The following is a 14,320-nucleotide window of genomic DNA, read 5'->3' as shown; positions in this document are numbered from 1 at the left end:
TAAATCATAAATCTCGCTAGTTTTAACGAAATTACAAATAGCAAGGGATATGTATTCTCCTCCACTTAGAATCCGAATTAGGACTTTATATAATTCGAAGTTTGTGTACTTTAAAAATGTACCTCGAAGTGTGAGGGTGTCATATTTAAGATAAAATACCATGTTAAAATAAGACAAAAAATTAAATTATTGATAGTAGGTGTGGCCGTGTACGCCTAATACATAATAACGTGCTGAACTTAATCTTAAATGGTGTAATCATTTTGATTGAGTGAAATCATAAGATAACTTAACGGATCCATTGTATAAAACCTTGATGGAGATCAAGTTTATAATTTGTCAAGAGTAATTAACTTAAAACCTACAAAATAAAATCATAGTAGCAACGCAACTTTGTTGATTGGAGATCTCAAGATTCACGTAAAATGATAGAATAAAATTATTTACTCTAGAACTAACACTCCCCTTCTCACTCATAGAATGATTTGTATTGTAAGCCATCAATGTAATTAGGTTAAATATTGCACTTTTAATGATTCTTTTACTTGTTAAAGGTGAAGTATGGTCGGATAGTCAATTTTGAGAGGACCAACAGAAAATATAATGGGGGAAAATGAGTGAGCAGAGAAGACGAGGGATAGTTGGTTTGGTGTTGGCTTCGAGTAGTCCGCTAATGAGTTGGAGTTCGTTGGGCTTAAAGATGACTAATCTGAGTTGTAGTTGATTATCGATAAATATGAATCAACATTAGTTAATTACACTTAATAAAGTGGTTAAAAATTTTAGAATGAGTATGTAGCTTAGAGGAAAAAACATTTAATTCCTATATTTATGTGCGATATTTATATAATAAATTGAAACAAATGAAATTATAAACATTAAAATAATAAGGGTAAACTCATGCAACTGGGTACTCCAGTAGCTTTAAAAGTTAAAACCTCTACCGATTTACATTAGAGTATTAATAAAAGCTTTCACTCTCTCTAGTTGAATTTGCGTATTTGGCCAAAAAAACAAAAATAACTCAATTGCATCTGGTTCTTTTCTTTCCACTTTGCTTAATTTCACCAAAGGACTGCAAGCTCACACCAACATCTTCATCATACTCAATTCCTAGTTCGTCCTGGAAAATTATAGTTCTTGTGAGAAGAAAAACATTTCCTAGAGGCGAGCCATTAATTTAGTTGAGAAGACGAGACTCAATGTATTTTGGGTCCATCAGTGTTAGCGAGCTACACAATGAAAAGACACAAAGTGCTTGTTCAAGTACCTTAAACTCTTTAAGATTCTTGGGGGAATTCTCAGTTATTGCATCCCATACATCTTTAAACATCCTCTTACGTCTTCTCCATTGATTTATCATATCTGTATAATTTTTCTCCACATGCTGCCTCTCTTCTGGACTAACCAGTGTAACCCCTTGCCTCAACTTTATCAGTTTCTCCTCCATTTGATTTACCTGTAAATCACGAGTTCATGAATGAAACATCGATGATATTAAAGAGAACACCCATTAATCTCAACTCTGCATCCCATACCTCGTTTACCAATTTGGCTTTTTTGGCTTGGATCTCTTCCGTTGTTAAATTTGACTGCAGTACTTTGATTTCTACCATAGTAAATAAATGCAAGAGAAGAAGATTAGACACTTAAACACTGGACATCATGTTTGATTAAAGTCGCAAATTAGAAGCAAAGAAAATTCCGAAACACATGACAAAAAGAGAAAAAATAAAGCGAAAATTCCCACAGTAAACCTTAATAGCAAATTATACACTTCTTCCAACAAGATATCAAGTTTGGATTTCTTAAATGTTTTATAGTAAAGGGAGACTTTACTTTGGATGTTATTAGGATTATTTATAAACTCACGCTACATTCATATCTATAGAACCAATTGAGAATTGCAGGCTGCAAACCCATTCATCTCTTTACTTGGACAAAAAAAATGAAGAGCAAACATGTGTACCTCCCTCGACCTCAGCAACAGCTTTCTTCTGTTCGGTTAGCTGCTCTTGCAGTTTGGCATTCTCTTCTTTCATCTGATTAAGCTCATCATTGTTTGGAATATCAAACTGGTCTTGTCTAGCAAGGTATATTTTCTGCTTGCCATACTCTTTGAATGATATTTTCCCGCCATCAGCAAGGGAATCCAAAGCCTTTTGAATTGCAGCTTTTTTTAGGTTAAACTTTTGCAAAGAATCAGCCACATTTTGGGCATTAAGAGGCTTATTTTGCTGCATATAATGACACGAATAATTTTGTGAAGAATATTCATAGTGACACCTTTTAATTATTAACAAGTCAGTAAGTTCGACAAATCCAGCTAAACATTCCCAAAAAACCTAACTAGCTAAAATTAAAGCAAAACCTCATATTCAACCAGAGAGAAACCATATAAATTCACGATTCAGCATAGAGTGAACTGAGAGTATTAAAAGAATTAGAAAGGAAATAGACGAGATTCACCTCATTTACGAAGTTGAGCACGATTCCTGAAAACAAGCAAGGAAAATAAAATAAAAATTTATCAGCAAATCGCAGAATTGGATCAGTATATGCCACTTACCTTCGGTATTATCCGATTTGGGCGCCATTGATTCGAGATTGCGGAGAACTGGAAATGTTTCGTGGGGGAGAAAAATTGCTGTTCCAGATAATTTTTAAATTTCGGAGCAAAGCATTCCCGCCCATTGTATAAGACTGACGTATTTTAAATGTTGTGACCAAATTACCCTTTAAGCGATACTCATCTCTGTCGTAGCGATTATAGTTGAAATTGGAGGGAACCGTAGGCATTAAAATTGTACAGTTTCCATAAACAATAGCGGGTCATGTGGGAATGCATATATCGAAAGTATTGTTTTTTTAAAACATCGGAAATATTGTTTTAAATTTTAATGTTATATATACTTAGATAGTTAAATCATCAATAAAAAAAATATTAATAAAAAGTTTGAATTTTCATAAATTAGGTTGCAAATAATTACGTGGTTTAATTTACACTAAACTAATATTATAATTATATTAATTTATAATAAATATAAAATAGACAATGGATATAATTTGCATAAATCCCGTGGTTTAATCAAAATAAATATGATGTTTAGACTACTCTATAAAAATATGAGTTTTTCACGATTTCAATTATATTTCATCGTCATGTTCATATTCGATAAAAAATAATAATGAACAATTTTCTTTCTTCTTCTTCTTTTTTTTTTGAACAAAATTAAAAGAAAACTAGAGAGCGTCTTACTAGATATGCTGAAGTTGACCGCATCTGCACGAGCAAACTCATCTACAGCACCATGTTCAAGGTCTCCGAGATTTGGAAAGCATCCTTCAATCCAACCACTTTCGTCACTTGTATCCACACACAACTTAAATCATTTAAGCCGCAAAAGCATTGCATCACAATTAAAAAAAACACCGCCACGAAAACATAAAATACACAAGAATCAAGAGATTACATACTCGCACAGCTAGCACATGTATTAATGTATATATTCATATAATTCTGCTAAAGAAACATAAAAGGTAACCTGAGATAGAAAGGAGAGTTGGGAAAATTATATGTATCGTAATTGGTGATATCAGAAGTAGAGTTTATGACAGGTACACTGAAACGATGCATTCTGCAGTTTAGACGTTCACTATGTGAGTTGCTGAAAGTGGTTGGAAGAAGCAACGACAAAAGGAATATATATAAGGCGACAAGTTGTGATTACAGAGGGATCCATCATGAAAGGATCTTCAAATTAATACATATCTTTTTCACTGTTTTTTTTTTGTTCTTCTATAGCAGAAAAACTCATATTGCTAAAAATGTTCACATGCGAAATATTGATGATTAAATATCAAAATTCAGTGTATATTTAAACAAAAATAATATAATATGGAATGATCGTATCAATATAATGTGGAGCTCGGGCCAATCTACATACAAAAAATTTAACATGTGATAAAAAAAAAAAACCATTATCACCTTGTTATATATTATAGGAATTAGGAGACTTTATCCGAGATAAATAGATTAAGTAAATGCTACTGCTAGTAAATGCTCTACTATTTCAAAATCTTGTACTATGTACCTCTGTCTGCGTGTGTGCGTGCGTTTTTTTTTTCTATTTTAACGTAGATTTCACAAAAATCAAGAAATTTATTGGAAAAATCAATTATAGAAACAACTTCCAATTTTATTAGAGTTTAATGGATGCTTATAAAAAAGGTTTGTTATCTTTCTAATAGTTAGTTAATGACAAGACCATATATTAAATATTAATATATATTAGGAAAAGAATATATGAAATATTGATGAACATGGATACATGAACAAACGAAAAAGGGAAGATGTGAGACAGATGAAGTATGTGTTTTTAAATCAGAAATGAAGATGAACTTTTTTTTTGAATTTTTTGAAATGAGATATATATACATCCTGTCGTGCTGACATTTTATGCGATCCACGTTAGGAGAATCAATGTATTGCGTGAGATCATATACATTTTTACTGGTGGCCGCCGGCCGGGAAGCATGAATGTCTTGGGTAGAATGTACAAGCTTTTGTTACCTCTAATTTTTACTTTTCAGGACGTACCCCATTAATTACTGTAGTTATTATTTCGTGTTGTCGAATATATATATAGTTTCTTGTTTTTAATTTGATGAGTATTTATTACTGTGAATACTACTGTCGTTCTCTGTGGTATTTAATAAGATAGGTCAAGTATTATCCTCATTATTGAAAAGCAATCCAATATGACTTTTATATAGTAATCACATGATTTATAAAAATGACTCTGGCTGGTTGGGTCGGACGAACCCGTTTTGCCACACACACACACGTATTTTTGTGCGTGCAAAAAATAAAATTTTCCCATTGTGTGTATTTGAAGATTTTAAAATCATGAGTTTGATACATTGTTCATCATAATTATGTTTTGCGTATATAGTACAAGTAAACTCATTATCAAAAAGTTAGATAAAATATAACCTGCCAAGAGCACTTGGTTCTGCAAAGGCGGTATAGTAGCTAAGCAATAGCATCGATCGAATGCCGTATCTGTCGGTGATTTCAGTTTTTTCAGTGAGGGCCTAGCTAGCTCCTTAGCTGGTACGTGCGGCGGACTCAGCGGCCACGGCGTTGACCTAGAACTGCATATTGGTGGTCATTTGACCGTGGAATATCGTGGAATTAATTAATGTTGGAAGGAACAAAATTGACAAATATAAACATTAAAATAAAAAATTTGTGTGAGACGGGTAGTATTTTGTAAGACATATATCTTATTTAGGTCATCCATGAAAAAATATTACTTTTTATGCTAAAAGTATTACTTTTGTTTGTGAATATCGATATGATTGACCTGTCTCACAGATAAAGATTCGTGAGATCATCTCACAAGAAACCTAGTCAACATTAAATTGTTCAAGATCGTGACGTGAGCATACATTTAAATTCTTCACATGCATCGCTTTGAAACATATGAGGTTTGTTAGAAGTCATAAAAAGCATATACATAGCAAGTATTTTAAAAAATATAAAATAGTTTTTGGACCATAACTTGTTCAATTTTATGTTTGATATATTAAAGTTTTAAATTGTAGTTTTGGTACATTAAATTTTAATTTTCAGTTTTTTATTCCAATTGGTGACTGAAAATACTGATGCGATATGGAAAAATACTAATTTGACACAGGAAATGATAATATAGTATCGTAAAATTTTGACATTTCATCGAAAAATTGATGGCTTGTCAGATGTCAAGTCAAGAATTAAATCAAAATGATCAAAAATTTAAAATTAGAATATCAAGATCAAACAAAAACTTTATATAGATCAAAACCCAAATTAATAGACAAAAAAATCACTTCTCGTAACATAGTTTATTTAGATGGGCCTATAATCTGTTTAAGCCTAAGATCGGACCCAAGAGATTTGTGTGTGGATATCTATTGTTGTCAAGAGTACCATGTGCCCATTTGATTTTCAAAATTAGGATAACATGAAAAATAAGATTTAACATAGAAACATGTAAAAATAATATTTATAATTCGAAATATACAAGATTATCACTACTATATTGATGACCTCATCACGTTAATTATTGAGCTTTATCGAACGAACAAATAGTTCTAATTCTTCAAGAAACAAAGTTGACTTTTAAGAAAATAAATAAAAATGGCAAATATATTACGCCCATTGTTGAAGTCACTCGAACTTTCCCACCAACAAATTATAATTTTTGCTGTTTAAAAAATAATAATAATAAGAAAATGCAATCAAGTACCCTTTCACAACTTATCAAACACATGCCCTTTCACATAGCAAAAGCCCTTTTTTTTTTTTTGAAAAGAAAAGCCAATTTTCTTGTATCTTTTATTTTTTAAAGAATATCATTTTTATATAATCTAAATACACTTTTTCAATTAAATTATTGATATTAGGCTTGATTATTGTTACTTTTCAAAAAAATTATATAAATCAGAAATTGTATATTTCAGAATCCAAAAAAAAAAAAAATCGAAAAACGACTAAGATTATGGAAGATTCGTAAATATATAAAAAAAAACATAGCGAACAAAGTATTTATTTTATTTGAATATATTAAGATTAATCATTCTTAAATATTAATTTATTCTATAAAATTAATTCTCACCATCCTAAATTTTTAAAAGTTTGTCAACTAATATAATATGATTGTTACATTGTTAAAAAATATAATTTTCTGGGCAATAATATCATTTAACCTATTCAATGATATTCTAAATTTGATTAAACATGAAAATAATATCGACCAATCAAACTTTCTTTTCGATTTTTGTTTTGAACCAATAAAATCAATAATTTAGTAATTCAATCTCTCTCAGAAAAACGTCCAAACGAATGTCAAACAGGAAATTTTCAGAAATCTCGAGTTCCTTCATTTAATTTTATTTCGCATCGTGAACGTGTAATCCACACCCCGCATATTTATATCTCCACACACACTGTTACCGCATAAACCAAGCTCTTCGATCTCTCCGCGTTCAGGGTTCCTTTTGCTTTCACCGTTTATTCGGTGAAAATGGATCTCTCAGTTGTTCAAGTATGATTATGCGCTTTTGGTGTTCCTTCTAGTTAATTTTTTTCACTCAAATTCGTCTGATTTTTACTTTGTTTATTGTGTATCTTATCTTTGTGAGTGATTAATAGGGATTCACAAAGTCACTCGCGATGACTGTGTTGTCGGAGATAGGAGACAAGACGTTTTTTGCAGCTGCAGTGAGTTTACTTTTGTTCGAAAGTTTTTGATTCGGCGATAATTGTATTGAGATCAGATAAATTTATGCGAGGGGTTTTAAGGATACTGATTTGCATCACTCTTATGTATTTAAGATAGATTGCTTAAATTAATGTGCGTTGATGCATATATAGTTTGCTATCATGCTGTAATGAAGCAAACAATAGTTGTATTCTTTGGAATCAAGGACGGGAAAAATTAATCGAGGACAATAATTACGCAAAAAATTTAACCATGTGGGCTTTAAGTTTAGGCTACTGCCATGCTTTCTCTCCTCCTTTACTTGAAATTCAGCCTTTTCTGATTTGTATATCATAAATCAGAGTTTTATGTGTGTTCCAGACAAGGGCAGTGGCATGGTTTAGATCCTGATGGCATTTTGATGTATCACAACAATATGGAAAGGCCTTTTATTATTTTATCAGTCCATTTCAATTATCTTCTCTTATGTTATTCTATCTATTGGAATCTGATTTTGTTTCTTGGTTCTTTAATTTGATAATCACATTCTTTTACAAATGGAATCCATAACATAGGCAGGATAGGGTATCAATTCCTACTTTATAGTTTTCTTGTAGAAGACTATTAGTCCAATTACCAACTTTTTAGAGAATAAGTTCCTTCTCCTTTTGCCTTTCTTGTTTCTAGAACTATGTGGTATGAGAAATTATATTTTGATCTGTATCTTTTGACCCATCATATAAAGGTCTCCAAGCATAACTTCAGTGACAACACTTGTGCTTATATATTTTTATTTAAATTTATCTGTGTTTAGCTGTTTACCAGCTGTTGTCTGTCGGATTGAACTGTCATTTGAAAATCTTGTTAAAAGTTTGTACATCTCTTTCGGATTTGAAGTTGGATGGTGTTCAGAACCGGATGTCTAGATGTGGTCTAGTTTTGGGCGAATATTGAAACATGTCTTTTGTTCCTCTAACGGACTGGAATTTAATTCTCTCTTTTGAAGAGAAATTGATCAGCTAAATCTATTTAATGACATATAAGATCTAAAGAGGTTTCACTCTCTGGCAATTTTTATGATCTCAAGATTCTCAACTATCACGTGGTTATTAATTGACCGTTTACACAAGCAAGGGGCTATACTTTTGTGTTTACAGGTTATCAATTTGGTGTTTGGTCATTAACATAGAAATGGTTGTGTTTCTTTGATTTTTCAACTATTTATTTATAAAATTTTGTGCTTTTGTAACTTTATTTTATCGGATTTTCTCTCTCTTCAATATTAGGATCTCTCCAACTCATTTCCATAGATAGTAGCTCTTACATTTTGGCATCTCATAAGATAGAAGTATATGAAATGATCAAGAATGTTTTATATTTCCTTGCCCTTTGAACAAAGTGCGTATCAACATTTAATCTACATCCTTAGATTGTGTTTGAGGAATAAAAACGGTGACCATAGGCAAATCAATGCTTGTTTTCAGATCTTGGCGATGCGCCACCCTAGAAGACTTGTGTTGTCAGGATGCCTTGGAGCTTTGATTGTATAATTCTTATCTTTTCTTCATCTCATGTTTTAGATTTTGAATAATTTCTCAAGGCCCTGAATTTACGGCAAGTTTCTTATTTGTAGGTCATGACTATCTTATCAGCTGTAGTTGGATGGGCTGCTCCAAATATGGTAAATGGTTTCGATGGAACATTATTTTATGCTCCCTGGTCATATACCCCGTGGAAATAATTTGAACATCTGGAATGTGTTTGAATTCATAGTTCTATACTATGTAAAAGTACCAACAAATAGTAAATATGTTTTTTTTTTCTTCTCCCAGTGGATCACATCTATCCTTGAAGCTCTTTTGGCTTATCAATAATCTATTCATAGTGATGATATTATTGACAAATACAGTGTTTATTAGATTTCATAATTCACAGAAGCCAATTGATATTGTATGACTATATCAATTTCTACACGTTGTTTAATTGCCCAAATGGGTATTATTTCAATCTTGATGTTCTATGCACTTTCCCCTTTACCATAGGGGAATCTTGGGGCTAAGTCTGCCAGCAGAGTTATCTTCGGATGGCGCCATGAGACTGAAGCCTACTTTTTTGAGTTTGTGGTCCACGAAGAATTCAAAACAGCGGAATAGGGCATACAGCAGTATTCATGGTCTTCACGACATGAATATGTTCTTGTTAGAATGCCATGACTGGCTTGTAAAATTTATACAATTTTTCCTAGTGTAATAAGCTTGCTAGCCTCCAAGTATGACATGTCACAATTAAAGAATTTTGTCTCTATATTTGTGATATTGGTTTGCATTCTTCATGGATTATTTGGCTAACAGCTATTGTATTTTGGTCCTTGATTTGTATCTGTGCAGATTTCCCGTAAGTGGACTCATCATGTCACAACATTATTGTTTCTGGGATTTGGTTTCTGGTCTTTGTGGGATGCATTTAACGGAGGGTACTGAATTATAGTCTTATAATTCTAACTATTGTTTCTTTTATACTCAAGGATTGTCCTATCGCCATCCTTTTAAATCCAACTTGGATTCACTTTCCGTGACAGGGAAACTGAAGAATTGGCCGAAGTTGAAAAAGAGCTGGTGAGTTTCTTATGTGATATAAAATCCCTTGACGTAATCTCAAACTTCACTAATACCACATTTTCGGTACTACCAGAATGGCGATGTGAAAGTTAATGGTGGGGAAACTACTAAGAATGATAAGGTAATGCATAAGCCAACCTCCCATTGTAGTATTGTAACACAACATATTACATAAATATTTTTATAATTCAAGTGGATGATTTTTCCATTTTAAAGCGTAGGATCTCTTTCATGTATTCTAATAGCCTTTTGTGTTCGAGCATTTTCTGAATGCCTATAAATTTTTTTCCTATTCATGCATTTCCAGGATTCAGATAAACTGAAAAAGCAGAGTCGCCCCTTTCTCGCTCAATTCTTCTCTCCAATCTTATTGAAGGTTCTCCACGTTATTTTCATCAAACATATTCAGCAAAAACCAACAAGAGAATAATCTTTTGTTCTGTTTTTGCAGGCCTTTTCCATCACATTCTTTGGTGAATGGGGCGATAAGAGCCAAGTAAGCACGTTTATGAACCAGAAAAAGAAGTTTGATAAAAAAAAAAATTTATAACTTTTGCCCCTTTCATTAACTATAAGAAAATTTTTCTGCTAGCTTGCCACAATTGGTTTGGCTGCAGATGAGAATCCTCTTGGTGTTGTTCTTGGAGGAATCCTGTAAGTTCATACGAACCCCTATTATTCACTTTCTTATGAAGTGTGATCTTGATAAAATTTTGTACTTTCTTGTATGCGAGTTTTAAGATATCACCTTCATTCGGTGATCTAATAGGTTAAAAAAATGTTATTCTTACGTCACTCTTGTTTGGTCTGGTTTGTGTATCTTTTAGTGGACAAGCTTTGTGTACTACTGCTGCTGTCCTAGGAGGAAAGAGCCTGGCAAAACAAATATCTGAGAAAATAGTAAGTTTCCGAAATCGCTCTTCTTTTTCCCTTAACAATAAAAATAAAGCTCTGCTTTTCTCTTAATTTTAATTTAATTTTATACATGTAATACATCTTCGCTAAGCTAGTGGGCAGGCCACTATAAAGCATTGGTAGATGCAACAAGTAACAAAAAAAAAAAAAAACAAGTAACAAAATGCGATGTTTGATGTAGGTTTCGCTTTCTTCTGGAGTTCTTTTCATTGTTTTCGGAATTCAATCATTTCTTGCAACAGTGGAGCCATGACGATGACTCCTAAATTATCGAAGGTCGGTATTACACGACAGATACGGGAGAAACTAATTCATCATCATTATAATAGTTTTCTCGACAAAAAATATTTACCCTTTTCTTGTTGTCGAAATATATTGTTGTAAACATGATTAGACATTGAATTAAATTATAACATCGAACAGATGTCGCATTTAAAATTTAAAACTATATTTTTATGTGAAGTGGGATGATGTCATGTCCGGTGAACTCGAGTTATTCCGTCCTAGACCCATTTCCAACGTAACTTGCCTTTCCGAAGCATTATTTTCTCCTCATCTAAAGTTTCATAAAATTTACTCACCCGTGTACCTTTTGAAGTGAAGAAACTTCACCTATTCTCATCAAGAAATTAAAAATTCAAACTCGTATTGCAAAATCTGGAAACAGACCCATTTAAAAGCTCCACTTTAATTTGTCATTCTCATTAAATATAAAATTCAGACCAGATATATTTCAATATACGGTTCAGACGATGACATTAAGACGGATGTATCCATCAGCATTATGGGGCTTCTGCTCAGTCAGACCACCTTTATCGGGACTTCAATTTTGTTACCTTAAACGGAAAATTTTGGTGAGTGTAAAAGTGAGAGGTTATTGATAAGATTTGTGCCCAAACTGGGTTGTGTTGCGTGCGACCTCACCGGATTTTTATTTTGGATTAGCTCATTAATTGGCCCAGCGCAATCTAGCAGTATTCTTTCTGACACTTTTGGTATCGTTTAATATGTAATGTTATTTGACTGGTTTGTATTAGTTTCAATCGACCAAATACCTCGCATAAATTTCGAAACGGTTCCCCTATGCAACACAGAACCTTGTATCTAACTCGGAAATATAACTCAAACCTACTTCAATTAGGAAAGGGAATAGTTTTACAAGGTGGTTATTTCCATCATGTAAAAGTTCATGAAAAATTTCCTCGGCGAAAATAATCGAATGTTGCAGAGCAAAAAGAGACTGTCATTTGTATGCACGCGGAACAAAGGTACAAGTGAATAGAGGTACACTTTAATATGGGTAACATCGAAAGGAATATTTTCTCAAAATTATATAGATAATTGTTTCTCCGAATGTTTTTTTTAAAATAAGATTCGATCCCCAATAATATAGACCAATCAGGGCGTAGAACCCAAATAAAAGAGGCAGTTTGTAATTGACAGTTGTTTTCAAGAAGACTTGTGCCTGTACCAATCAATCACAAATCTATAGTCTGTTCGGAAGTCAGTCACATCAGCTGATTTAGCGTTTCAAAATTGTCGTTCGATCACTCTTATTTTGAGTAATCATGGGATCAAACCAAGGATCCAGTAGTTTGAGTTGAATCAATTAAGGTAAATTAGAAACTAAGGTCGAATCTAGTCCAGCTTTCATCAAATTGTTCGAGATTAGTATCTTGTACGACATTCGCTTCGACTAGCTTGACCATTGCGGCATACAATTAAACATAGAAAACAGGAAAAAAAAATATGTTAAAAAGGGAAGATACAGAGAACTTAAATTGGACAGTAACTAAGATGAAAATAAATAAATAATCTTGTGACAGAGTGATTAACAACGCACGGTGTAATTAATGTGTTGTGAAGCAAAAAAAAATATGGTTCAATATTCAATGCATCCTTCTTCCATAAATTTAAAAAAGAAAAAAAAAAAACCCTTCCTTCTTCCCTATATTTTGTCTCCTTCATAAGCAAACACTCCAAAATCCAACATTCCACGTGCTAGCAAACACAAAATAAAATAAAAAAAAATCTCAGTAAAAATTGAGCAATATTCTCACATTCCAAAATCTGATATTGTCACTCCATATTCAATATTATTTGTCTATTAATTAAACCAAGAATACAATTATATCACCATGCAATTTCGTACTCGTGAGGGTTTCTGTACTTCGGAACATGATGAAGAAGATGATTATGGCTGCTCAACTGTACTTTCTCTCGGACCACCGGTGCCAAAGTTCAACCCCAGCTTCGGTGAGTACAAGCTGCCACAGCAGGATTTCAAAAACTCCGGTGGTGGAAAAGCAGCAGGTGTCAGTACTGTCTCTTCTCATATCGGCTCGCCTAATTCGGCTTCATCATCCTCAGTAGTCATTGCCGCCGCAGAAAGCTCTAATGAAAAACAGTTCTGGATTCCAACTCCAGCTCAAATTCTTGTTGGCCCTACACAATTTTCTTGTTCTGTCTGCAACAAGACTTTCAACAGATACAACAACATGCAGGTTCTAATTATCCTATTATATTTTTTTCTTTGAAAGAATTGTTAAGAATTCTAGAATTCTAAGTCAAGATTCAAATGAATTTTTTAAACTCGTCAAATTTTCTGATTGTATTCTCAAAATCAGCATTTGCTGTCTATATATATACATACACAGGCACAGATCTTCCTGATCAAGGAGCTCATGCAAGAGCTAGCTAAATAATTTTTTGCGTTAGTATAATTACATCACAGTCATCGCGTCGTTTGTACCTGCGCTAAGAAAATCTAGAAAAAGGGTCTAAAACTAAGATTAATTGTAAATTAAAGACATTTAGATTGTAAGATACATGATACAAACTTGTGGCTGCTAAGAAAATTATGCTCCATTTTCTCTTTCCCAAATGCTCCAAAAATATCAGATGTAACACTAACTCGGTAGATTATACATTTTTTTGCCCTAATTAATGTCCTTGTATAATCTTGCTCTTATCTAGATGCATATGTGGGGGCATGGCTCGGAATACAGAAAAGGGCATGAGTCTTTGAAGGGAACAAAACCAGCTTCCTCAATTCTGAGACTCCCGTGTTACTGCTGCGCAGAAGGCTGTAAGAACAACATAGAACATCCACGATCGAAGCCACTAAAGGATTTTCGAACGCTGCAAACACATTACAAGCGGAAACATGGCGCAAAACCTTTCGGCTGTCGGAAATGTGGTAAGCCATTTGCTGTCCGAGGGGATTGGCGCACACACGAAAAGAACTGCGGAAAGATTTGGTTTTGTATTTGTGGTTCCGATTTTAAACATAAAAGATCGCTAAAGGATCACGTACGTTCATTTGGGCGAGGCCATGCGCCGCAAAGTGAGAATTTTTACTCCTATTATTATAATACTGAGATTGAGATGGATGCATTTGAACAAGAGGAAGACGTGGTTTGAAATTAAGGATTATAGATGAGGGATTTTGATCAAGGAGCAGTAAATGTATGTTTCCAAGTGTGATCTTTGCTATAAAAATCTCGAAGGTTTTTCAGTAGTGATCAGAATTTCCAACAA

At 33.1% G+C, this 14,320-nt stretch overlaps 3 protein-coding genes across 4 annotated transcripts; 2 read left to right on the top strand and 1 right to left on the bottom strand.

Moving 5' to 3' along the window:
* Positions 1–901: 901 nt before the first annotated feature.
* Positions 902–2,708, bottom strand: LOC142554374 (homologous-pairing protein 2 homolog). The gene is made up of 6 exons (XM_075665041.1): positions 2,570–2,708; positions 2,470–2,495; positions 1,970–2,237; positions 1,539–1,609; positions 1,271–1,459; positions 902–1,123 (listed from the first exon to the last, which is right to left on the bottom strand). Exons 1-6 carry the CDS (start codon positions 2,595–2,597, stop codon positions 1,025–1,027), a joined length of 681 nt encoding a protein of 226 aa, XP_075521156.1. The 5' UTR covers positions 2,598–2,708; the 3' UTR covers positions 902–1,024.
* A 4,173-nt stretch (positions 2,709–6,881) lies between these two features.
* Positions 6,882–11,242, top strand: LOC142552666 (GDT1-like protein 4). 2 transcript variants are annotated; one of them, XM_075662425.1, is made up of 12 exons: positions 6,883–7,091; positions 7,199–7,267; positions 8,732–8,791; positions 8,881–8,928; positions 9,635–9,720; positions 9,826–9,862; positions 9,939–9,986; positions 10,173–10,241; positions 10,317–10,361; positions 10,458–10,519; positions 10,693–10,765; positions 10,962–11,242. In XM_075662425.1, the coding sequence occupies exons 1-12, from the start codon at positions 7,071–7,073 to the stop codon at positions 11,031–11,033; spliced, it is 690 nt and encodes a 229-aa protein (XP_075518540.1). In that variant the 5' UTR covers positions 6,883–7,070; the 3' UTR covers positions 11,034–11,242. The 2 variants fall into 2 exon arrangements, with proteins under 2 accessions (XP_075518541.1, XP_075518540.1); XM_075662426.1 differs by lacking the exon at positions 8,732–8,791 and having other exon boundaries at positions 6,882–7,091.
* Positions 11,243–12,766: 1,524 nt separating this feature from the next.
* Positions 12,767–14,252, top strand: LOC142554373 (zinc finger protein WIP6-like). The gene is made up of 2 exons (XM_075665040.1): positions 12,767–13,284; positions 13,757–14,252. The coding sequence occupies exons 1-2, from the start codon at positions 12,919–12,921 to the stop codon at positions 14,201–14,203; spliced, it is 813 nt and encodes a 270-aa protein (XP_075521155.1). The 5' UTR covers positions 12,767–12,918; the 3' UTR covers positions 14,204–14,252.
* The last annotated feature ends 68 nt before the right edge of the window (positions 14,253–14,320 follow it).

Source organism: Primulina tabacum, chromosome 8 (genome assembly GCF_025594145.1).
Source record: "Primulina tabacum isolate GXHZ01 chromosome 8, ASM2559414v2, whole genome shotgun sequence".
Taxonomy (NCBI): Eukaryota; Viridiplantae; Streptophyta; class Magnoliopsida; order Lamiales; family Gesneriaceae; genus Primulina; species Primulina tabacum.
This window is presented reverse-complemented; position numbering and strand designations above follow the sequence as displayed.

Coding starts and splice junctions, on each gene's coding strand:
- LOC142554374 (XM_075665041.1), bottom strand. CDS start 2,597: ATGGCGCCCAAATCGGATAATACCGAAG. Junction 1,610..1,969: donor TGTTGCTGAGGTCGAGGGAG/GTACACATGTTT, acceptor TTACTATGGTAG/AAATCAAAGTACTGCAGTCA. Junction 1,460..1,538: donor AAGCCAAATTGGTAAACGAG/GTATGGGATGCA, acceptor CGTGATTTACAG/GTAAATCAAATGGAGGAGAA.
- LOC142552666 (XM_075662425.1), top strand. CDS start 7,071: ATGGATCTCTCAGTTGTTCAA. Junction 9,721..9,825: donor TGGGATGCATTTAACGGAGG/GTACTGAATTAT, acceptor TTTCCGTGACAG/GGAAACTGAAGAATTGGCCG. Junction 9,863..9,938: donor CCGAAGTTGAAAAAGAGCTG/GTGAGTTTCTTA, acceptor CGGTACTACCAG/AATGGCGATGTGAAAGTTAA.
- LOC142554373 (XM_075665040.1), top strand. CDS start 12,919: ATGCAATTTCGTACTCGTGAGGGTTTCTGTACTTCGGAACATGATGAA. Junction 13,285..13,756: donor ACAGATACAACAACATGCAG/GTTCTAATTATC, acceptor GCTCTTATCTAG/ATGCATATGTGGGGGCATGG.